Below are 23,202 nucleotides of genomic sequence, written 5' to 3' on the forward strand. Positions count from 1 at the left end.
AGTAATTCGGTAGAGTTCTTTAACGATGTTATGTGATCCCAGGAGGATTTGTCTGCAGTCCTCTCTGTGACCTAACCTGGTTTTGGAAAGCCCCTGTAAGAGCTAAACCGGTTTGTTCTTGAAAGATCTGATGCAATTTCAAACACYCCATCCCAGCTGGATCTTAGAGTGGCTGAAGTCCCTCTCCTTGCCTCAGGCTTGTGGTACTTGCTCTCACCTCCAAAAGGCCTTTTGTGGGTGAGAGAGGTCATGCAGGTGTGGACAAAACTGGTTGTGTGCAGAGTCGACGAGGAATTCACAGGTTAAAGCTAGTGTCCCCTAAGAGAAGGATGCAAAACTGAAGACAAGGCTGAGCTCAGGCACAGTAACTCCATTGCAGGAGGGAGGGAGATGGCCTCAGACCATCTTTGCCTGCTCTGGGCCCCTCTCCCTGTGCATTTCTGATGCTCCTGACTAGTGGCAGGGTGCAGAGTCTTTCCACATGCAGGATGTGCTCTAGAAGAGTATGGAGATGAGGGAAGTCTTTTTTTTTTTTTTTTTTTTTTTCTCTCAGGTTGGTGTGTGGGAAAGCCCATGAGTAGCTGGGAGCAAGGATTTAATTCCAATTTGAGGCTAAAAATCTTTCTTCTCCCTTCATTGTCCCTGCATAGCTGTTTTGTGTTAGGCAGCAGTGTGCCACTCTGTTGCATGTTACATGTGGCCAGCATGAGCCTGCTCCTGCTCCAGGGACCTTGCAGCCAAAACTGGGAGGGAGAAAACAATTTGAATTTTTTTTTCTTGCCTTAAGACCTCATTGTGCTAGGTGCYSTATGAWCAGGAGCAAAGACAAGTCATGGTGTAGCTGAGAGCTCTTACTGTTCCAGATGGTGTGGAGGTCCAGGATCTAAGGCCATCTCTGAGGTCTCAGGTGGATACCTCTGTCTCAAGGCCCTTCCTGTATTACAGTGCCCCATAGGAACCAATGTGCCTGGTGAAAGAGAGGCTGGAGTTATTGCAGCCCTGGAACAAAACTCTTGTGTTTGGGGCTACTCTAAACCTCCTTCCAGCCCTCTTGAGTTCAGTGCTGCAACCTGATGTYGCTTTGCTGAGACGCTGAATTCCTGCTGTTTTGGCAAGGGTCAGTTTTGACAGCCCTTTTCCCAGACAGAACTTAAAGTATGAGTACCTGGGCTCTGATACCTCAGAATATCCCAGAGGCACTTAAGTACCTAAATACTACTGGCTGCAGAGGCATTTGTGCACTTCCTATATTTGGCTCCCTCTCTCTGTATGTTCCCTCTCATGAACTTGCTGCCCTGTGCTGGGATGCACTGGAGATCAAAGCAAGGCACGAGACAAGCAGCATCTGTGCCTTGCAAGCTTGACAGTGTGGGTACGTGTGCCTCCTTCAGAGCCCTCTGCCCTGTGGGGAAGGCCAGGCCCATTAATATCATGATACGCTTGGCTGTTCAAGGGCATGTTTGTTTTGCTGCGTGTACAGCAGATCAAGTTCTGCRGAGCTTTACAGAGCAAGCCGAACTCTTTGCCACCCCTCCTCGTTGGCAGGCAAGGCCAAGTGGAGAGGGCTGAGCAAAGCAAGGGAGTGTCTTTGCGTGGAGGGTCAGGGTTAAGGGCCTGCCTTCCTGGAGGAAACCAGCTGCCTGGGTTAATCAGGAGTCCTCTGAATGCAGTAAATGCTGAGAGTCTGGTGCAGACAGCTTCTGTCAGTGACARGGATATGATGGGGCATGCAGTAGGCTTAGGCATACAGCTTAACCCCACTTCTGCAGCAGTCAGCTCTGTGGAGGGGGCTATATTTTCTGCACACCTCCACTTGATCTTGATGGGCCATTCTGCAACCTATGTCAAAAGCTGGCTCTGTTTTCTGTTCCCTTCTTCTTAGCCCCCCTTTGCTGAAGCGGGGGAAATGCTGCGTGTGGATTGCTTTCCATCCACCTCCCACCAGAGCCAGCACTTCCACAGCCCTCAGCTCTGTTTTTTAATGGTTTTGTTTTCCTCTTCTTCCAGAACATACAACTCCTGCTAAAGTGGTAAGGGCTGCCAACCCGAGACAGCGGAAAGGAAGCAAGGTAAGTCTGGGCCTGCCTTCCCCCTTGATGGCCTCCAGCTTCTGGTGCAGCTAGCTGTCAGCACAGAGTGAGCATCTTGAGAGTCTGGTGAGCAGACCACTTCCTTTGCAAGCCTGGTTGCAGAGGTGCTCACGTGCTGGCCTGGCTGTTTGCAAGAGCATGGAGAAGAATATCCTGATTCTCCATCCCCACTTCAGCTTTCTAGTATTCTTGTGTGCTGCGTGAACTTGTTCTCTGCCTGCTTGTGCTATGGGGGGCATGTTCACCTTTCTTCTTGCAGGGAGACAGAGTGCAGTGCTGGACATGGAAAGCTTCTCCCAAAGACATCATACACCTTGGTTGCGGATTTTACTGTTGCTCTGCTTTGCAAYGTAGACAGAGCTGTGGTGTGATGGAGGAATGTATCTGTAGGTCCCTATTCTATCCAGTCTAGTCTGCTTATGTTCCTTACTGGGACACCAGCAGCCATGGTAATCAGTTTCAAACCAAGCCACTGCTTCTGCAGAAGAACCAATGCAGTCTATTCCCATGGGTCAGTGTCTGATGGAAGAACAGTAGTTTCTGAGGATGTTGTGTGCAGTTGGGGCGCAGTTGCCCCAGGAATAATTGAGAGCATTGGCTGTTAATGTTGGCTTCTAGCAGCCAGCAAAGACATCTCTGAAACTTTACATGATTTCTTTACCCATTCCATTTTGAGAAAATGCCCCTGGAGACAGAAGACACTCCTGTCTGTGGGACAAGCATGGCTCTGCACTGGAGATGGTTTTTGCAGGAAGCCTGCCTTCCAGAGAGAGGAGTGTGACACTTGGATGTGGACATGCTCTCATGAGGGACTAAGTGACTGTAAACTAACTTAGAAATGAGAGCTCCTGAAGGACAAGGGAATTTCTCTGCATAGACCATCTTAAACTCAATGCCCAGACATGATTAATTGCATATCTGGGCAGCTGTTTGGGTACTTTCCTTGTGCTGCTTTCTCTACTGTTCCCAGTAGCAAATGTCTCCCCTGAAAACCAGAGGAAGTAGAATGGTAGTAGTGGCCAGGTCACTTCTTCAGCAGAAATGCCTGGTGGTCCCTCATGTAGCGATAGGTTATTTGGAACAAGGCCACACTCTAATGAACATCAGATTCCTTTTTTTTTTTTTGGGGGGGGGTCCTTTCCCTTTCCCCTTTCATTCTTTCTTTTCCCAACCAATTCTACTACATGATCCCTCTGCTCTCTGGTCATCAATACTTGGTTGCAGTTAGGCCCTTAAGTGAAAGTAAACCTGACTGTAACTAGCCACTAGGTGGAGGCAGCTTCTTTAATGGGATGTGATTGCTTCAGTTTGGTTAAGGGTGCTAGAAGTTCTACTGTGCTTTGCCTATGCATAGCTTGAATTAACAAACTCCCCAGTTGTAAGCTACAGGAATGGTGCAGGAATTCATTCCAGGTACCTTGTTCATGTAGTGTAAAGATTGATCGTGTGGGAGGTGTGCAACTGGTCCCTGCAAGTGCCAGGGAGGTAAAGAAGCCAAGAATCGTATTTGCTTTTTCTTAGCTGTAGTTTTGTTGTGAGCAGCAGTGAGGACTGAATATGGGAGCTGAGCTGAGTACACAAGCAGAAAGGCAACCTGGACTGCAGTGGGCTTGTGCCTGCTGGCCACCCTGAGAGAAGGGCAGAGCCTTGCATGTGATGGCTCAAGACCAGAGCTTTTTGCATACTGTCTCTTAACGCCAAAGGCCATCTTTTTAAAAAAAATTAGGAGTGGTTTTCCTTCAGCCAAAGGTGAATTATCCTGAGCTTGATGCCACATGTTTCTGCTAAGGCAGAGAGCTAGTTAGGAGGCTGGTGGCAACCTCATTGCAATCCCAGACAGATACAAACTGATCTGCAGATATTTGGGATTAAATTGGAGGCYCTGTTTGGCTGGGGAGGGGGAGCTTTGCATATACTCATCGCAGYAGTTTGCATGTTGTCTCCAGACATCCTGGGAATAGCCAGCTGTRGGACATAAGTGGGTGGTGGCAGTGACAGCATGCCTGTGAAGGCTTTTGGCTTCCAGCCCGGGGAACAGCACCCAAAATCTGTGCACTAATGTGAYCTTTCTCTTTGGACACAAGGTTGGTGACTTTGGTGATGCTACAAACTGGCCAACACCTGGAGAAATAGCCCACAAAAGTGTCCAGGTGAGACTATAAGATCCTCAACAGCTGTTTCTGGCTGAACTGCAGTATTTTCCCCCTTGTAGYGTGCTTAGGGAAGCCATGTTTTTGGTAGGCACTTCTGCGTGCTCTTTTGCTATGAGGTAGGAAAACGTGGGCCTTTCGAAGGAGTTCCCACTCTGCTCAATGGGACAAAGCCCTTGCAGGCTTCCCTGTCCTGTTGCAGCCCTGGTAGCTCTGGCTGAGCCAGACCGTTTGGGGTGCTGAGTGTCAGTATAGAGGCAGCCAGGAATAGCATGCTGGGTGCAGGGGACTTCCTTTTAGGGCTGCCTTGCATATCAGGCTCCCTCACTCAGTGGTGCTATTTTGGGAGCACGGAGCCTGCTTTAAACCCTGGTGAAGCAGGTATGGCAGCTCCTAGACTGACTCTGCTTGGGATTGGTCATTGCAGGAAGGGATCAGGGTAAATGCTGAGACTTCCACTAAGGAAACTGAAAGTACGTATGAGAAAGGGTTTGCGTGCCCATGGGCCACAGCCTTTCATTCCTGATAGAGACATGGGCATTGYTGAAATCTTTCTATATTTGGACTCTGCTTCACTGGCTCACTGCCCTCTGTCAGGGCATGAGGGTCACTCACACTCTTACCATGTTGACATTTTGGTCCCCTGAAGCCCCCATTCAGGAACACTAGTCCTGCTTGGCAGTCCCTCTCTGTAACTTCTGTGCCCAGAATTTGTGTCCCAACTCGAGTGCTTCCCAGCATTTCCTGGAGGTAGCACCAGGTGTTCCTGTAGAACACCTTGCCCTGGTCAGATTTAAAGCCTTCTCTAGGAACAGTACAGCTTTGAGGGGCAAAGAGCACRGATGTTCCCAGCCTAGGGCAAAGCTCTCCTGTTTCTACTCCCATTAGGATTGCTAGACTCTGCCTCTAGCTTTTCAGTTCCACAGAACTCTCATGTTTCTTATGCTTGTGTGTCCCCAGCAGCCACACAAAGCACCATCCATCCGTAAACTGCCTGTCAAGAAAGACATGAAGGAACAGGAGAAAGGAGATGGGAGCGATGGCAAGGAGAGTCTTAAAACTAAATCAGATGAGTCTGGGGAGGAGAAGAATGGTGATGATGACAACCAGAAGTCAGCCCAAAAGAAGAAAGGTAAGGCAGACTGTGGCAGACTCCCTGCAGGGACAGTCCCCTCAACTCAGCAGTAGTTGGATGCCTGTCTCCTCCTCTGTGACCCAAGGTTGAGTGGAAGCACTGGCCACTATCCCCACAGACCTTGCTGCAGGACATGCTCCCAGCCCTGGAGCAGTCATGGTGGAAAGGTGTTTGCAGGCTGCAACAGAGCAAGGTATTGCTTTGGTGACTGGAATTGTTCAGACAGTTCAGGCAGACACTGTGGGTTTTGTGAGGGAGATGTGAGGGTTTTTGCTCTAGGGCAGCTGTGGTAGAGGTTGTCCTGTTCAATTGTGCCCTGCAATAAGCAGAGGCAGGGGAGCAGGTAGAGCAGGATCCAAGTAGGGTTGTCCTTTATGTCCTCGTCTGAGGAGCTGTGGCAGGAGTGGTCTGGCTTCTCATATGTGCTCCCTGGTGGTACAGAAAGCTCTCTGACTGCAGGTTGCATCAGCCACAGTTGACACATGGGCTTGGTCTGGCCTTAGTGTTGTGGGCAGAAAGGAGAGGAGGAACAAGTGCCATGAAGCAACAGTGGGGTTTGCATGCTGTTACTTTCTGCCTGACAGCCCACACCAGATCCTTTCTGCATCCTCATGGTACCTCACAAATAGTTTGGGAGGCAGTGGGGCCCTGAGGGACATCYAAGGAAAAAGACAGTGCAGAAGGCTCTAGAAGGCTCTGGTGCTTTCTCCACTGTTGTGGGGTGTGTGGAGAGAAATGGCTGAGGGACAAAGAAGTAGATACTCTCTAAACCTGTGTCACACCCAAATTCTCTCCTTTTACAGGCAACAAACACAAGTGGGTCCCTTTGCAGATAGACATGAAGTCGGAGGTGCCCAGGGACAAAACGGCCTCTCGGAACAACCGGCAAAACGAGCAACACAGACACCCTTCCAATAACCGCAGTGAGCTGAAAGGTGGGTGCTGGGGTTGTGACTCCCTGCTTTGCCTCCACTTGCCATGAGGCAGCACTGCTGAGGCCATGGCTCCCTGGCCTTGGAGGAGGCCAAACCCCGTTGCTCTGCGACTGGCTGCCTCGCCAGGCACAGCATGGAGCAATGTGGATGCCTCATTCATTTGAAGAGCCCTGAGGGCAGCAGGGCTTGCCCTAGGGAGGTGTCTTCAACTCTTAACACTGCTCCTACCTCTTCTCCCCATCTTCCACAGGCTGGCACCCAGATAATAAGCACGAACGCAGCTGGCAAGACCATGATGAAACCTCCAGTGTGAAGAGCGAGGGAGGAGCTGTGCGAGGGGCCTTCCGGGGCAGAGGCCGGGGCCGAGGCAGGGGCCGGGGCCGTGGCAGAGGAGGTGCTCACCGTATGTGTGGCCTTGTGACAGTAGAGAGAGGGAACAGGACACATGCTGAAGTGTGCAAGGCTTAGGGAGTGTGTGTGTGTGTGAGAGAGAGAGTGAGACCTGGGGCCCTGAAAAGCTGCATGGGGAGGGCAGAGAGCAGTAGGGATACACAGAAATGATTGTGAAAAGTTATCCCAGCTAAGAAGCTGCCATTCCCTGCCTGAGGAGAACTCTTGATTTGAATTTTCTTGTGAGGACCTGTGTGCTGCTCTGGAGGTGGCGTCTAGCTGAGCTGATTTTAATAAAAACAAATTATTCTTACTAGTATTTGAATAAAAGTAAATGTTCTTTCCCTTTCCAGGCTGAGCTCTTCTGCCTGTTTTCTGTTGCTTTCAGCACCCCCGTGTGCAGGAGTTAAAACGTGCTGATATTCTGCTTGTACTTAATGTAACATTGAGAGCCAGGTAGAAGCCTTTGCTTGGATGGGGAAGAGCATCCGCATTTGTCAGGGCTGTGTTTGTGCTAAATCTGACATGGCTTCAGTGCAGAGCCTTGGTGCGTTATCTAGGCTACCTAGATTTCTCCTGAATAAGAGGGCGTCTCTTTGCCCAGGTGTTGGGATCCATTCTCCAGGGAAGGYTGAGAGCAGTGGAGTGAAGGATGGAGCAGGAATGTCCCACTCTGTGTGGTCAGGAGGTTCCTGGGACTGTGGGGAGCTATTTGTGCGGTAGTCTGGCCCCATCTGGTAGCTCAGACCATCTAGCAGATTCCCAGGGCCCTGTGCTGGTTGAAAGGTTCCCTTGTTGGTATCTTGCAGCGCACTTTGACTATCAGTATGGGTACCGGAAATTTGAGGGTTCAGATGGCTCCCGCACCCAGAAGTATGCTAGCAACATCACTTACTACTTCGACAACATCAGCAGCACTGAGCTGTACAGTGTGGACCAGGAACTGCTCAAAGACTACATCAAGCGGCAAATGTAAGYACTGCCTCTCTTCCTTGCCTGAACATTGTTTGGAGATGTTTGTTGGTGGCATGACACCCTCCCTGGAGGCTGCGTAGCTAATTCCTCGGATAGGGCTAGAGATGAGGCATGTTTACTTGGTGCCACGCTGCTTGCAGCACTGACTCGCTGCTTCCTCATGCCCAGGTTCCCTAGCTTTCTGCATCCAACCTCGCAGCAGTGGAACAGTTCAGTGCAGGAGAGGGCAGGGATTATTTCCTCAGAGTTCCCTGAGGAAGGTGACAGCAGTCACTTCTCACTGACATATTGTTTGTGCAGAGAGTATTACTTCAGTGTGGACAACCTGGAGCGAGACTTCTTCCTGCGTCGCAAGATGGACTCAGATGGCTTCCTTCCCATCACCTTGATTGCCAGCTTTCACCGGGTGCAAGCACTGACTACTGACATCAGTCTCATCATCAAGGTGAGGGCAAGGGAAGCTCAACTTTTCTTCGTGTTCTGTTTCTCACTATCTTAGCCTGTTTTCTAACTTGATTGTGGGTGACATACAAGTGATGCCTCCCTTTGCCCTATTCCATCCTGCCTTTGGACTGCTTGGGGCTGAGCCACCCAGCATGCTAAAGCAGAGTCCTAAACTAACCTAGTGTCACTTGGTTCCAGGCTCTGAAGGACAGCAAGGTAGTGGAAATTGTGGACCAGAAGATCAGAAGAAAAGAGCAGCCAGAAAAATGGGCTCTGCCTGGCCCTCCTATGGCAGACTACACACAGACAGACTTCTCCCAGTTCATCAACTGCCCTGAGTTTGTGCCCAGGCAGAGCTTCCAGAAGGAGACGGGTGAGTGTCCTGGGAAGTGTGGAATATGGTGTTGGAACTGCAAAAGGACTGAGAGTTCTGAGAGGCAAGCGTGTCCTTAAGGCAAGGCTCTGACATTTGGTTTCTGCGATGTGGTGGGAGATGGCATGAGTCCATCCAGTATGTGGGAAGAGGCTTCAGACCCTCGGAGTACTGGCCCTGTGTGTGKGGGGAAACATGAAAGAATCAAGTGTATGGCTTTGCCCTTACAGGAGGAGGTAGAGTGGTACTCAGTTGGGGGCTGGAAGGATTCAGGGAGGGTCAGTCCTGCTTGGAAGTCTCTTGGCTGTTTCTGGAAACACCCTCCCACCTTAAGGCGAAACAGAGGACCCTCATGATCCAATCTTGCCCAAATGGGTGAGGAGATGTGGGGCATAAATGAGGCAGAAGGTATGGAGCAGTCAATCATGTGCTGGGGAAGGTTCTGCTGTCCTTTAAGGGTTGCCCCTGTCCTTACCTCCTCATTCCRTTGGGATAGGAAGGATCCCAGGGCTGTGCCTGAGAGGCCATATAGAGGAGCTGCCTGGAGCCATTGCAAGAGTTAGTGTTGGCAGGAGAGATCTGTCCCCACTGCCTCAAAGCTGTCGTGAAGAGGTTTTCTAAGAGCAGCAGATTAACCACCTGCTTCAGGGCTCTTTACGCATCTGGGAAATGGGCACCTGCAGAGCTCTGTGGTCAAAACTACAGCATCACAGCCTTAAACATATATATATGTGTGTGTGTGTATATATATATATGTATATATATATATATGTATATATATTTTGGCACTCTGAGGCAGCCTGCTGTTAGCAGGGATGCTGCCCGCCTGGGGTGCTGGATGCCGTTGTGTCCCATGAGTTACGCTGCGCTGCCAAAATAACTTGCTAGCAGAGGTAGATGCTTTCCTCTTGCTTGGGTGTTTTACGCACACAGTCCCTAGGCCTTGCTCCCTCTCTCCAAGCCCAGGCCATATGCAAGGCTRAGCACCAGCTCTGAGGCTTGTAAAGCACTTTGTGGTTCTCACTGGCTCTAGAATCTGCTCCTGGCTCCCCACGTCCTGCCAGCCCAGTCCCCACCAAAACAGAGGAGGTGAGTAACCTGAAGACAATGCCCAAGGGCCTGTCCGCCAGCCTGCCTGACCTGGATTCAGAGACATGGATTGAGGTGAAGAAGAGACCTCGGCCCTCCCCAGCAAAGCCCAAGGTATGAAGTGATATAGGAGCTGTTGGGATGGGGTTCTGCCAATTATCTGTGTGACTTTAAGCATAACTGAGCAACAGGTTTCGCACCAAAGTCTGTCAGTCATGGGAGTGACTTCCTAGTCTCTCCTGTCCCCATCTGAACTCCCTTTATAGCCCCTTTCCAGAGGCTGATATGCAAATAAAGTGTCCCCTCAAATGGGCAATTTCTGGTTGGGATAAAGAAACATGTGGTAGCAGGGTCTCCCAGGTGCTAGGCCTGTTCTGTTATCTGGTCGTTACCCCACATCACTTTTGTCCCTGTGCTTGTAGAAACCAGAGGAGTCAAAGACGCCACAGCAGCAGAAGCAAAAGGACCAAGATGAACCAGAGGAACTGGACTTCCTTTTTGATGAGGAGATGGAGCAGATGGATGGCCGCAAGAACACTTTCACTGACTGGTCAGATGAGGATTCGGATTATGAGATTGATGATCGGGATGTGAACAAGATTCTCATTGTGACACAAACACCTCCTTACCTGCGCCGGCACCCTGGGGGGGACCGGACTGGCAACCACACGTCCAGGGCTAAAATGAGCTCAGAGCTGGCCAAGGTGATCAATGATGGGCTGTACTACTATGAGCAGGACCTGTGGACAGAGCAGTTTGAGCCGGAGTACTCTCAGATCAAGGTGAGAGCTGGGCACTCTAGCTGATCCAAGGAAGGGAGTTTATGTGTGAGCGAGATGCTTCCTTACAGGGAGCCTGGTGTCAGGCAAGTTGGCCGCTCTGGGCCTTTGGGATGAAAATGGCAGTACCCAGGGTTCTGTACTACGTGCAGGGTAGAACTAAGCTGGGATTTACCCTCCTACAGCATAGGGCTGTAGGCAGTGCTCAGGATTCCTAGTTCCTAGCATTATGTTCTCTGTTGTGTCTGGGATAAACACAGCCCTGTAATGTAGCACAAGACTGCAGTAAGTTAAATAACGTGCCGGTGACAATATGACCTGGAAAACGGGATGCATCATTCTATTGTTGACCAGAGTCTTGGCTGTTCCTGGCTGTGGTGGTGGGCAGGCAGTGTCAGACCTCTGAAAGGAGTGAGTGTCTCTGCATGGTTCATAGTGCCCAGTGCTTAGAGGCGTGGTCCCCTGGAAACTGCAGTTACTGGGGGCAGGTTCATTGATAGCTAGACCACACCTGGCTTYTGCTCTTCTCTATTTTATTGCCCCAGACTTGGGCTTTTTAGAGAAAGGCCATCTAACCTCACAKGCAAAGTAACTTCAGTCCCTAAACAAGCCTAGTAAAGCCTCCAACTGTGAGAATCACCAAGTTCGGACTCATGTGTTTTAGAGGCAGATGGGCTGTCAGAGCTACTAGCTGGGCTCTGTCTCTGCAGGTTGGGTCTTAGACACATGGCTGAAGCTCTTTGGCAACTAAAGCTAAGGATGTGGGGAAAGTGAGTAAYGGGATCAATGGGAAGAGTGTTCTGGATACTTCAAATAAATAGGAGTATTGTGCCTTGCACACAATGTGGCTTTGAGGATGGGGGAAGGAGGTTCTAAAGATGCAAGAAGGCAGCAGGGATTGTGGGGTGCTGGTCAAGCAGAGATTGTCAGACTTACCTTGAACCCTGCTGCACCAAAGCTGACAAGACAAGTAGAAGATCATGAAAGAAGTAAATGATTACAAGTGAAACTGCTTTGTAGGATCCTTGAAAGCTTGGGTCTGATGGGTTCAGGTCTGGTCACTGCAGTGCCCTGTTTTCTGTCTGTCTGTATTTCCCTTTTTAACATATGAGCAACACATCACCCTTCAGGGCTCTGAGGCCCAGTTGCTGTATTTTGTGCCCAGTGTTGCGACTGTTGCACAAGCAAAGCAGTGGTCAAGATGAGCTGTTGAGATTGGGGGAGAAGTAAGCAATTGGTTGCTTCATCATCTTCCTCTTCAAATGCAGCAAGAGGTGGAGAACTTCAAGAAGGTGAATATGATAAGCAGGGAGCAGTTTGATACCCTGACCCCAGAGCCCCCTGTGGATCCAAACCAAGAAGTCCCTCCTGGCCCTCCCAGGTTCCAGCAAGGTAAGTAAGAGCATAAATGGGTAGGACTGAATTTGTTCTCATCCTTGGTAGTAGGGCAGGGTTTGGGTAGGGAGGCTGAAGCAAATGTGCTAGTACAGTCTCTGTGGAGGGCTGGCAATGGCAGGAACTAGAGCTGCAGATCTAAGATCTGTGAGTGGTCCTGGGGGGTTCTGTAGCAGCTGGGGAGAGGAGAGTAGAGACCACAGCCATGTGGCGTCATATTTCCCAGAGCAGTGTTGTTCTCTCAGCTGAATGTTTTTGAGCAAGAGAGAAGAGGCCTCAAAGCAGGGATGTCCCAGCTGATGGAGGAAATCTTGTCAGTCTTTCATGTAACAGTGAGGATGCAACTTCCCTCTTGGACCTGCTCATCACAGCATCCGTACCTGGAAGGCAACTCCCTGCCAGGCCTGGCTGCCTGTGAATGGGGCCTGCTGCTCAGGCAGAGTGCTGGCCTGTCTAACTTGGGATGCAGGGATTTGTCATTGCTGTTAGCTACTGGGAAGCAAATAACTCATAGGATGCGTGAAAACTCAGCCTTGGATCTGCTGCAAGGCATTGGGTTGTCTGGACACACTTGTCACAAGCTAGATTTGAAGCTGGTCATCTCAGGAAGACTGAGACATATTCATGAACTACTGCTCCTGCTGCTTCCTGTCTCCTGGATGGGAGTCCCTTGGTTCTAGTGATACTCTCAGACTCAGAGTTCAGTTTGACCCAGGATAGGGTTTTCTTTCTGCAGTACCTACAGATGCTTTGGCTAACAAGTTGTTTGGAGTCCCTGAGCCTTCGACGATTGCCCGGTCTTTGCCTACGACTGTCCCAGAATCGCCCAACTACCGCAATGCCAGGACCCCCCGGACCCCTCGCACACCTCAGCTGAAAGATCCGACACAGACGCCTCGGTTTTACCCAGTGGTGAAAGAAGGCAGGACGATAGATGCCAAGGTAGGCCCTGGGCTGGGGTGCAGGAGAGAGGCTGAAGTTCCCCAGCTGGGGCCCGTAGAGGAAGAGGATGCATCTCTGCACTGTGTCTTGCAGACTCCACGAAAGAGGAAGACGAGGCACAGTTCAAACCCCCCGATGGAGTGCCACGTGGGCTGGGTGATGGACTCTCGGGAGCACAGGCCTCGTACTGCCTCTATCAGGTACTGGACATATCAGTGCAGGATGACAAAGAAAGCAGAAATGGGGAAAGGAGTGGGTGTGGGAAGGGGATAGGGCAGTGTTGTCTGGTCTGGCAGCTCTTCCCAGGAAAGTGTCACAGGGTGGAGTGCAACCTTGTGCTGCTGTTGGCTGGGTGATGCCAAGGCAGGGGGTTGACAGGAGTCTCTTGTGCTCAGCTCCAGCCCCTCAGAGGGAACGCCAGCCGTCGGAAGCTATGGCTGCACCCCGCAGTCCCTGCCCAAGTTTCAGCATCCTTCACACGAGCTGCTCAAGGAGAACGGCTTCACGCAACACGTCTACCACAAGTACCGTCGGCGCTGCCTTAATGGTAGGCATGTGGAGAGGGACAACTGCATCACTGGATTTGGGGCAAGGTGCCCATGTTCTGGCTATGTTGGGTGGGCACAGTATGGTAGCAGAGCACTCACTGGGAGATAAATTGGGTACTGTAGGACAACCTTGCTGGTAGCTGATGTTTCCCCACAGTCCATGCAGAGTGAGTTGAGCTGTGGCTTAGGGAACTCAGGGTATCCAACAACAGGGGATGGATCTAGTCAGAGTGCTGTAAACCCCTCCTGTATGTGAGCCCCTACACGGGGCTGGCTCCCTGGAGCAAGGTCCATCTTGTAATCAGCCCCTCTTCCCCAAACAGAGCGGAAACGACTGGGCATTGGACAGTCCCAGGAGATGAACACGCTTTTCCGGTTCTGGTCCTTCTTCCTYCGAGATCACTTTAATAAAAAAATGTACGAGGAGTTCAAGCAGCTGGCTGTGGAGGACGGGAAGGAGGGATACAGGTAGGAGAGGAGGGTCAGGGTGGCCATTCTTGGGAGGGGAGTGAGGGGAGAGGGTCTGGTCTTTGCAGGGCTGACAGCAAAGTGAAAGCAGCATCTCCCTGCCTTGCTTGGAAGCAGAACTGGGGCCACCCTCACTTGCCTCGTTTTCTGATGTGCAGTAGGGTGCTCTGCTCCAAGAGCCTCTCCGCACAGGTGCTGTGTGCACCACAGTGAGCAGGACGTGCTATTTCRTTCCCAGGTACGGTCTGGAGTGCCTTTTCAGATACTACAGCTATGGGCTGGAGAAGAAATTCCGGCCAGACATATTTAAAGACTTTCAAGAAGAGACCATCAAGGATTACGAAGCTGGTAGGTGCCTCCTTTGGCCTCCGCTTGGGTTGGCAGCGATGTAGCCCAGCTGTGTGGCTGCCCCAGGCCTCTGTTCATGACCTCAGGGAAACGGAAAAATGTATGTAAGTGCTCAGCTGAGACTTGCTAGGGTGCCCCTTTGTTCCACTGAGTCTAGCAGTCTTGACCTAGCTTTTCTTCCCTGTGCCAGTGTAGCCAGCCTGAGGGGTGTTTGGCACAAGGCAGGGAGGGAGCTGGGCTTGTAGCCCATCTGATGTCACCTACACAGCCTGAGATGCTTGAGACCTGCTCTCCTCATCCACTGGTGATGAGAGATGCTTCTGCACAAAGCAGAGACACTCGCTTTGCAGGGGAGAACTGAGTGGATGTTTGCTGGCCTAGAGCCTGTTTGGGGACAGGAGGAGGGTGAAATAACATAGTGGAAGACTGTAGCTCTCCCAGAACACATTATTCTGGGTTTTCTCAAGGCCCTGCAGTGCTGCAATCTGTCACCTATTTGTCACTGTCAGGCTAGGCACAGAGCCTAGGGGCATCCCCTGTCAAGAAGGCTGCCCAGTACTGATCTGATGTAGGTTACTGTCTTCTGGGTCCTCCGTATTGCCTCCGTTTTGCTTGCCGGTGGGCCAGAAGGTTCCCTGGGGTTGCCAGTCTGTGGGACTAGCAGTGAGGGAAGCCTTGGGGAAAGAGTTCTGACTTTTGGTTCAATTTTCTTCCCCCTATTTCAGGACAGCTTTATGGGCTAGAAAAGTTCTGGGCCTTCTTAAAATATTCCAAAGCCAAAAACCTGGACATCAACAGCAAATTGCAAGAATACCTCAGCAAGTTCAAGCGCCTCGAGGACTTCCGAGTGGACGTGAGTAGGAGCAGTGCCTGCACTATGCTAATCACCCCCTCAGACACTCCTCTGCCCTCTGAGGGTTTGGGGGCCCTAGTCCCTGCGTGGTGCCAGGAAGGGGAAATCAGTGACACCTAGTGTTGTACCTTGTCAGTGCAACTGGGCTAGGGATGAGCAACTTGAGCACCTCCAAGTCTGTCSTTCAGCAGCTGCATCGTTGAGAGCACGATGTTTACTGTCTATTTTATTTATTTATTTAAGCAGTGCTGTGCTGTTCCATCCCCAGGGAGCTCAGGCCTTTCTGCTGTGGCTAGGCTATGAGTGAGGTGAAATACGGCAGGATCGTACTGACATCACTGCCAGCAGGTTAGGTGCTGCTCAGGAGCAGAGGAGCTAGCACCAGACAAAGCTCATGCAACATCCTTACAACATGGGCATGAGCAGAAATGAGTTTGGTGTCTAAAGCCAGAGTAGTTGCTGCAAGGGTTTGCATATTGCAAATCTGCTTCAGAACAGCTCTCTGGGGCAATGCTTGTGTGCATCATCCCCTAGTCAGCTAATGAGGCAGAAGAAAAGAGCTTTAAAGGCTTGAGTGGAGCCAGTATTGTGCAGAGCTCTGGCTCCCAGACTTCTGGACTATGGCCACATGTGGAGAAAGGTGGTACCTAAAGCGCAAGGGTGACAACTTGCTCTTACTGGAAGTATGTCTGTCTTCCTGTAAACAAATCGGTGATGGTAGATTTGGAGAGGAGAGCAGCTGCCCTTGTGTGTGAGAAGGTTGTAGTGTTCCCTGTAGCTCAGAGAAGCAGGCTTGGAGGCAAGGCTGTTTCCTGATCCAGGGAGAAAGGATATGCTTTTTGAGAAGTCTGTGCTGATACTGGGGTGTTCCTATTGCAGCCACCCATGGGAGAGGAAGGTGGACACAAGAGATACCCAGCGACATCAGGGGGAGATGGCAGGAAGCGCTATCCATCCCAGTCTTCCAGCAAAACGRTCAGCCAGTGCCCATCCAGCCAAGCTCACAGCTCGCCCAGCCAGCCTGCGCATGAGGATGCCAAAAACCTGAGCCAGCTAGTCCCTACCCCGGCAGCCGCAGAATCACAGACAGCGGGGAAGTAGAGGGGCTGCAGCTTCTGCTTCCTGCTGAGAGAGTGGGTTGGTGGGGGACTGGCTCAGAGGAGGGGAGACGTGAGGAGGAGGGACAGGAAAGGAATTGGAATATGGGTGCCTATGAACAGGCTGCTAGGGAGAAACTTCAACGCACATGATTATTATTATTATTTTTTTCTCTTGTGGCTGGAAAGCAAAGATGATCTGCATCTAAAACACCATTTTGCTATTACAACCCTGACCAGAGCCAGACCCACCATCACTGGACCCATCCTTTGCTTTTCCTTCCCACTGTTCCCCTTATGTGCACACATTCATGTCTTAGTGTCTCTTTAAAAAATGTTCTGGCTGGGTTGGAAAGGGGAGATTTTTTTATTATTATTATATATATATCAAGTTTTAAATTATTGCTAGAAGTTTGTCTGGATTTACCAAAACAAGTCTGCTCTGCGTGGCCCCAAAAGCTCCCCTCTGTGTTCACCCTTTGCATCGCTGGGCAGCCTGATCAGGAAGCTCGGAGGAGTGAGGTTCCCCGATGGGGGATCGAAGCCGCAGCGTCTCGTGACCCTGTGGAGCCTCTGATCTCCATGACCTGGCTGGTTTCTCCCATTCCAYTTACGACAGTGCGTCTTTGTCACTGACTGCTGCAAAAGGAACATCACCCTGTTCGTCTTCCCTGTCCCTCCTCCCCAGCGTCTTCACCTCCAGCCTTCCCTTGGGTCTGGTTCTCCTTCTGCCCACCTCTCCCTTTCATCACGGACAATTTGGAAGTCAACCAAAGGACCTCTGCCGAGGATAGGCTTGTTCTGACTCCTTCCTGCGCATGGGGCTGGTGAGAGGCAGGCAGGCGCCTGGAATTGAGCCTGTGCGGACAGTGTGCCTGCCTCCCCAGGAACACCCGTTGCATACAAAGACAGGACTTTGTCGAAGGAGATTTTCTCTTCCCTTGGAAAAATGAAACAACAAAAAAAAACACACAAAACTCCTAAAAACAACAACAACAAAAAAAACCTTTAAAAAGACACATCTCCCTTTGCTTTCTTCCTTGGAAATATTAATTGAAGAAAAAAAAAAGAAAAAAAAAAGTTGCCTTATGGTGGAGCTGAAACTGGGAGGCTTACTCGGCTTCCTGGACCTTGGAGCATGCTGGGCTCTTAGCTCACCTGCCCAGAGACTCCTCACGGCACTGCTGCCGAGCTATCTTCCCCACGGCCTTTCCTCAGACCCTGGAGCTCACTCAGACACTTCCCCCTGCCATGTGGACTCCCTGCCAGCCCCAACTGCAGCAGGGGAAGGTGCTGAGAACAGTCAAACCCAAGGCTCATGAAGTAGTTGAAGCTGCTGCTTTGTGTATATGCTGTTGTAGCATCCTCCCCACGATAGCAACTGTATGTGCTTGTGGCCTCACTTGGACTTCCCCACACGCTGCACATTCTGCCGTCTCCTGCCAGTCCTAGAGCAGCCCAGGGCCAGGGCAGGAGCTCAGTCTGCACCTCCAGTGTCATCAGGAGGTGAGCAGGGAGATCCATCACAGCAGCTGGAGGAACTATTTCTTGCTGTGAGCAAGGGAGAGGGCAAGCGTGTCCTTTACATAACTTAATGCTGTAGCCTGACCTGTGAGTGATGCAGTGCTGAGGAACCCCCCTCCACTGCAGGTGCAGGTCTGTTAGTGGGACTTACTAGGGGTACGAGTGGGAGACCTGTCTGTCAAAGGGGGGCTTTTGTGTGGGTTTCCTTCTACATGTCTCAGCAGGTGACTGCATGGAGTCTCCTGCTTTGGGCAGCAGCCCTGTGCTTCTCCAAGGGCTGAGACTGTGCTCTGCTGCCCCTTGCTTGGCTGAGGGAAGGGGAATGATTGCAAAGCTGCTGTGGCATTTACTCGGCTCTTCTGAGCAGCAGCAGGTGAGCTTTGGCAGGCAAATCCTCCCCAAGTTTGTGAGCTACGTTGCCTTGAAGCAGGTGGGGATGTGTCAGAGGGGCTGAAATCTGCTCCTGGAGCCCAGATGTAGCACTGGAATATTGTGCTCCTGCTTTAAAGGTAGAAGCTTTTTTCAGCGAGAGCTGCCTGCCTTGCTGCTGCTATGCTCTGTCTCCTGGGTCAGGATATGTGCTTTGTAGCTGGCTTGATTGTGGCTCTTGGTACCTTATGCTTATGAGCTGCAGTGTGTTGAGTGGGGGGCACTATGATGGGCTACTCAAAGATGCAGGTAACTATTACCCTTGTGGCAAGATCAAAAGTTGGTAATGAGCTGCATTTTTCCAAAATACCCGACTGATACAGAGCTGTATCTTGTAGCTGGAAAAAGGAGTCATCTCTCTGGGCCTGTCTCCAAACAGCTGTGAGACTTGTTGGCAAGAGCAACTAGGAGTTGAGAGCAGAAAAAAGGACAGTGAGCTTGGGCAAGTTAGCCAGAGTGGCCAGCAGGGAATTGGAGATTAGAAGTGGCTATGGATGCTACTGGACCCTGCCTGGCTAAAGTTACCATCTTCCCTAATTGATGCTGCATCGAACATGCTGCTTCGATAGGTGGGTAGAGGGAGGGAAAGAAGGTGGGCTGGTCCGTGTGGAGCAGCTTCGTGAACTGCTGCTAGTAATTGAAAGCACAGCTAGGGTTTGAGTGAGGCTGGGTCGCTACTTTACCATTTCCTCATATTGTGATCCTGGTCTGGTCTGTCTACGATTACCACGTCAATCCTGCAGCTTGGTACCGCTTGGAGGCACGATTTCAGCGCACAAACGTGTCTAAATCCGTGGCTTACTCTGATACAGCAGCAGTGGTCTGGGATCCCGAAGTGGTACCCAGGCTAGATTGTCAGGCAAAGTTTGTACAGCGGTGTGGCCTTGACTGTTCATTACCTCTGAATTTCCCTTCTCTTGTGGGCTGGAGTCAGACATCTAATGTTATGAATGTGGCAGGGTTTGACCCTAATTTGGGAGGGAGGGAGGGAGTCCTGAGGCTATAGACTGAGGATTGAGCAAGGATACTAGCAACTTACTGTTGTCAAGTGCAGGTGGGTTTTACTTGGTGCCCCAGGTGGTCCTTGCTGCTGTGTTCTCTGTATTCTTCTCATTGGTGCATGTTCTCTTTTGAAGGCAGTTGTCTGCATTTTATTTTCACAACAAAATAGGAAATTAGGAAAAATAAGCTTCTGTGGTGTTGTTGCTCGTGGAGCAGACTACAGAATTGCTCTGGTAGTGGAAAAGGTTAAGAAACATCCCACAGAATTCTTCAAAATCTGAATTGATCTTAAATTATTTTAATTTCCCAGACTGAGATCCTAGTCTTGGCCCAGAACAGTTTTCCCCCTCTGCTGAGTCAGTGGTTTGTCGCATCGGTGTGGCTGAGGCCCCGTTTGAAACAACGTCAGTTTTACAAGAGAGGTTTGGTCAGAAGGGCAGTCCTGGCTGTCATACTGCAGTCTGGGTTTGCATGCTGCTGGTCTTTGTTAGAGATGACAGTATATTGTGTTAACTGTGTTCCGTGCTTTAATTTCTGTGTTAGACAGCAGTGTGTCCAGGGAATGCAGGAAAAATGGAAATAAGCAGCTGTTACTTGCTCCTGTGTGTCTTCCTGTAGACTGAAACAACACAGGGGAATACGTTTCTGTTTGCTGTCACTAGAGCSGGGGAATCAAAAGCTTGCTGTTCGCAGCCCCAAGTGTAGAGGCTGTTCGGGGGGAGAGCACTCTGTAGACTTCTGGTTAGAAGCAAGTCTCCTGCACCCCTGTGTTGTGTGGCAGCATTTTGCAAGGCTGGGGATGCAGAGTGCTTGCTGTGCCAAGCTGAGGAGGGGCCAGCTGCTCTGAGGTTGAMCCTAAACAAGGTTTTCCTGTGTCTTACGGTGTGCACAGGGGACAGATCTTTAAGTGCGCTTTCCTTTTGGCTGCAAGAAGCCTGCTACTGCTGTGTAGACTTTGTACAGAAGGCATCACACACAGTTTACTCCACCTCTGAGGGAAGAAGACAGCTGTCCAGAGAGGGGTTTTGCTTCTGAGGAAGCTTGGATCCCTCTTGCCCTCCTGCTGAGGAAGGAGTTTGGCCTGGCTTTCAGCTTGGATGCTTCGTTGTGGTCGTATTTCGTGCTTTTTGGTCTGAGTGGTCTGGCACATGCATTTCTGTTGCTGCAGTGCCACTCACTGATGTGTTCTGCAGCTCACGGTCACTGCGCCTGGTTGGCATCAGGCCGTTGGCCAGCAGCTGCTTTCAGAGGGATGCTGAGGCTCTTGGGCAGCTGGTAACGCACAGCCTCTGGGCAGAGCTGGGGGGGGTTCTCCCATCTCATCCCCCTGCCCTGGGAGGGCCTGCCACAGGCAGCCTCCCCTTTCTGGGGTCCCTTGAAGGTGCGGGTAGCTGTGACAAGTGCAGCGCTCTGTGGTGTGGGCTCAGTAGCGGAGGTGGAAGGTGTGTGTGCACACATTTCGGAGGAGGCAGTATTGCTTTGCCATGTTCATTGAAAAGAAACAATAAAACCTTAAAACAAAACAAACAAACAAAAAAAAMCCCTGCTGCTCCATCTGCCCATCTGTTCCTCTTCCTGCTGCTTCCCTTCACGCTCCCCGTTAGTGACCTTTCACCGTAACCCTTGGGTTCCCTTGAGGTTCTGCAACTGCTGGTTTTGATTCTGACTGGTCAACTGTACTGTAACAAAATGATGCGTTAACCTCGGTATCCTGCCACGTTTCCTTACACATTGAGCATGGCAGTGCAGAGGAGGGGGCCTTTTAGCTGTTAATGCCTTTCCAGTTATTTTATCAAAAACAAAACAAAACAAAACAAAACACCCTGTAAATGTAGCAAGCTGTTTGGAATGTTTGTTTTCTCCTGTGTCTCTTCTCTGAGACTGGTTATGTCACTTCGTCACTGTTTTGAAGTGGATGCGAGGCTCTTGAGAGGGTGGCTACGCTTGATGTTAAATGCCTCACTGACTTTTTGAAGTTTCCAATACATGTAAAAGATGAATGGCTGTTTAAAAAGAAAATACTCATCTCAGTGGCGTGAAATAGGTGGATGGAGGGCAGTGTTTCAACAAGTAGTTTACAGTTTCACTTTCTGCAGACACTTGAACATAGGACCGTATATCTGTGACAAGCACATCGCGTTRGTAGGAAGCTCCAGAAAAGTATGAAACGGCCTGGGCGTCAACTGACCTGTTTTCAGTTTGTGTAACGTCAGTGTGTCGAAGCGTGCTTTGGGTTAACTCGAGATTCCCCTCTCTGTCCCCTCTGTGGCTCGTTCCTGCTTCGCTATGTCCACAGTGCAAGTCTCGCCCGTAGGTTGGCCCGTGCCAGCAGCGTACTCGGTGGGAAGGGGCGCTCGGCAGCGCTCTGTCCCTCGAGCCTGCCTGATGGTGTGCTGGCAGGGCACGGCAGCCAGCCCGCACCCCCTCTGCTGCCCCCAGCCTTCCCTGGTCCCCTCGGGGTTGGGAATCTTGGAGCCGTTACTCAGAAACGGGCACGGAGCCTTACCTAGTTGAGGCTGAAGTGGGAAGCCCCTGGCCCCAAGGGTTTGCCCTAACCTGCTCAGATTGGGTGGATTAGACCTTGGCCTTTCAGTAGCTCACCTGGAACWAAAGGGGTGATGGTTTGATGTGCTGACCCTTCTCAAACTGTGTGTGTCCCCCAACCTCAGCCTTCTGTTTCCCAGAACTAGAAAGTGTGTGCAACCTTCTTCAGCTGCATTTATTGTAGAGACAAACTTAAAATGACTCATCACAGACCATTTATCACTTGGGAGGAAAATCTTGTTGATACGGCCCGCTGTACCTGATCCATCTTCTGTCGATAGTACATAATCTTTGACCCATGTGCTAGGATCATCATCACATATAAAAGGAAAAGAGAAAAATGTAAAATACTTGAATGAGAGCTTGTATTATAACATTAATATTATTCAGAGTATCTGCTTTCTAGGCTGATGTGATTCATTATTCTAGTAATGCTTTAGTCCTTTGTAATTTGTGGTAATTATGCTTTTTCCTTTTTAATACAAAAAAAATGTATAAAAATAAAAACTTCAAAAGACAATGCAGTTTGGGTTTTCTGTTCCAGTAATCTGCTTGCCCATTTTAGAGCGCTGTAGGTTGTATGAACGGGTTGAGTTCCTGTGTGTATGGCTGCAGGAATTGGGGGAAGGTGGGGAAGGAGCTGGCTTCCGTGGGCAGAGTTAGGCTGACATCAGGTAAGTGCAGCGTGGGTCAGCTCTGTGCGTGTTCTCAAAAGAACTTCCTTAAGAAGGATGTGGACCAGCAATGATGAGATTTTTTTTTTTTTTTTGGGGGGGGGGGTTAGACCCCCAAATGTTAAAAAGATCCTGGGGAAAATAGTTCCCAGCATGTCTTGATCTGTTGCGTAGGTACTTGTGGATGCGCATAAAAGTATGAGTGTTTTCTGTGGTAGAGTGCGATCCTTCCCTACAGGGTTTCACCACTCTCTATGTAGACAGCTCGGGAAAGCAGTGACTTTTTCTTTTTGCTATGGAAGTCCCTTTCCATAGTTTTGTTGCTTTGATTTGTGCCCCCTTCTGGTGTGTGGGAAGTGAGATGAGGCTCAGCAGTAGGAGGTAATTTACCAGGGCTTGGGTCACGTAGGCTGAAGGGACCTTTCTGTGGGACCAAGTGACTTGGAGGCTTCTTAAACCCTTCATTCTTCTGTATTAATTGTTTTAACAGAAAAAGCACAAGTGCTTCCACTTGCACTTTGCCATATCCCATGCGAGAGAAACTTGCTTTACATTTGCAGAAATTAGTTTGTAGAGTTGAGGATGTGATGACCCTTAATTCAGTTCTGTACTAATGTCTTGCATGCTGAGGCTCTGTTCATGGGAAGCTGGAGCCTCTGAGGTGTGTATAGAGGAGAGTTTCTAAAGCTGTGGCTCCATTGCCTTTCCATGGGGTTCCAGGCCAAATCATCCCACATCCAAGGCATTCTGAGATAGGGTAAAGCTGAGTCTCAGAGAAATAGTACTTTTGAGTCCCTACAGTGTGTAGTTTCAGTAATTTTACTGGTATTTCTGTAGCAAGCAGCTGAAAGACTAGTACTATGGCCGAAAGTATGGCCTGTGGAAAAAGTGTTATGACCATCAGAGTACAGGAACCCCCAAAACAACCATGTGGCGTAGAACACATCTGGCTTGGGTGCAGGCAGCCAGAACCAAGGATCAATGAAGGTAATTACAAAACAAACAAACAAGCAGCTAA

The 23,202-nt window shown here is 50.3% G+C and overlaps 1 protein-coding gene across 4 annotated transcripts in view; it reads left to right on the forward strand.

Annotated features, from left to right (window-relative positions):
- LARP1 (La ribonucleoprotein 1, translational regulator) overlaps positions 1-22,030 on the forward strand; it is a 106,895-nt gene extending 84,865 nt beyond the window's left edge. Inside the window, exons 2-19 of one of the 4 annotated variants that reach the window (XM_085317929.1) lie at positions 2,008-2,069; positions 4,175-4,240; positions 5,201-5,372; positions 6,179-6,310; positions 6,561-6,713; positions 7,510-7,672; positions 7,976-8,120; positions 8,318-8,492; positions 9,526-9,695; positions 10,004-10,363; positions 11,629-11,752; positions 12,492-12,697; positions 12,791-12,897; positions 13,093-13,244; positions 13,569-13,713; positions 13,952-14,061; positions 14,787-14,914; positions 15,794-22,030. In XM_085317929.1, coding sequence (XP_085174055.1) covers positions 2,008-2,069; positions 4,175-4,240; positions 5,201-5,372; positions 6,179-6,310; positions 6,561-6,713; positions 7,510-7,672; positions 7,976-8,120; positions 8,318-8,492; positions 9,526-9,695; positions 10,004-10,363; positions 11,629-11,752; positions 12,492-12,697; positions 12,791-12,897; positions 13,093-13,244; positions 13,569-13,713; positions 13,952-14,061; positions 14,787-14,914; positions 15,794-16,015 — 2,792 coding nt within the window. In that variant the 3' untranslated portion in view covers positions 16,016-22,030. The remainder of the gene's footprint in view (positions 1-2,007; positions 2,070-4,174; positions 4,241-5,200; positions 5,373-6,178; positions 6,311-6,560; positions 6,714-7,509; positions 7,673-7,975; positions 8,121-8,317; positions 8,493-9,525; positions 9,696-10,003; positions 10,364-11,628; positions 11,753-12,491; positions 12,698-12,790; positions 12,898-13,092; positions 13,245-13,568; positions 13,714-13,951; positions 14,062-14,786; positions 14,915-15,793) is intronic. The other 3 variants (XM_085317931.1, XM_085317930.1, XM_085317932.1) reach the window with 3 other exon arrangements.
- Positions 22,031-23,202: the final 1,172 nt, after the last annotated feature.

Source organism: Rhea americana, unplaced genomic scaffold (assembly GCF_003343005.1).
Source record: "Rhea americana isolate MKP2758 unplaced genomic scaffold, rheAme1 scaffold_51, whole genome shotgun sequence".
Classification (NCBI taxonomy): domain Eukaryota; kingdom Metazoa; phylum Chordata; class Aves; order Rheiformes; family Rheidae; genus Rhea; species Rhea americana.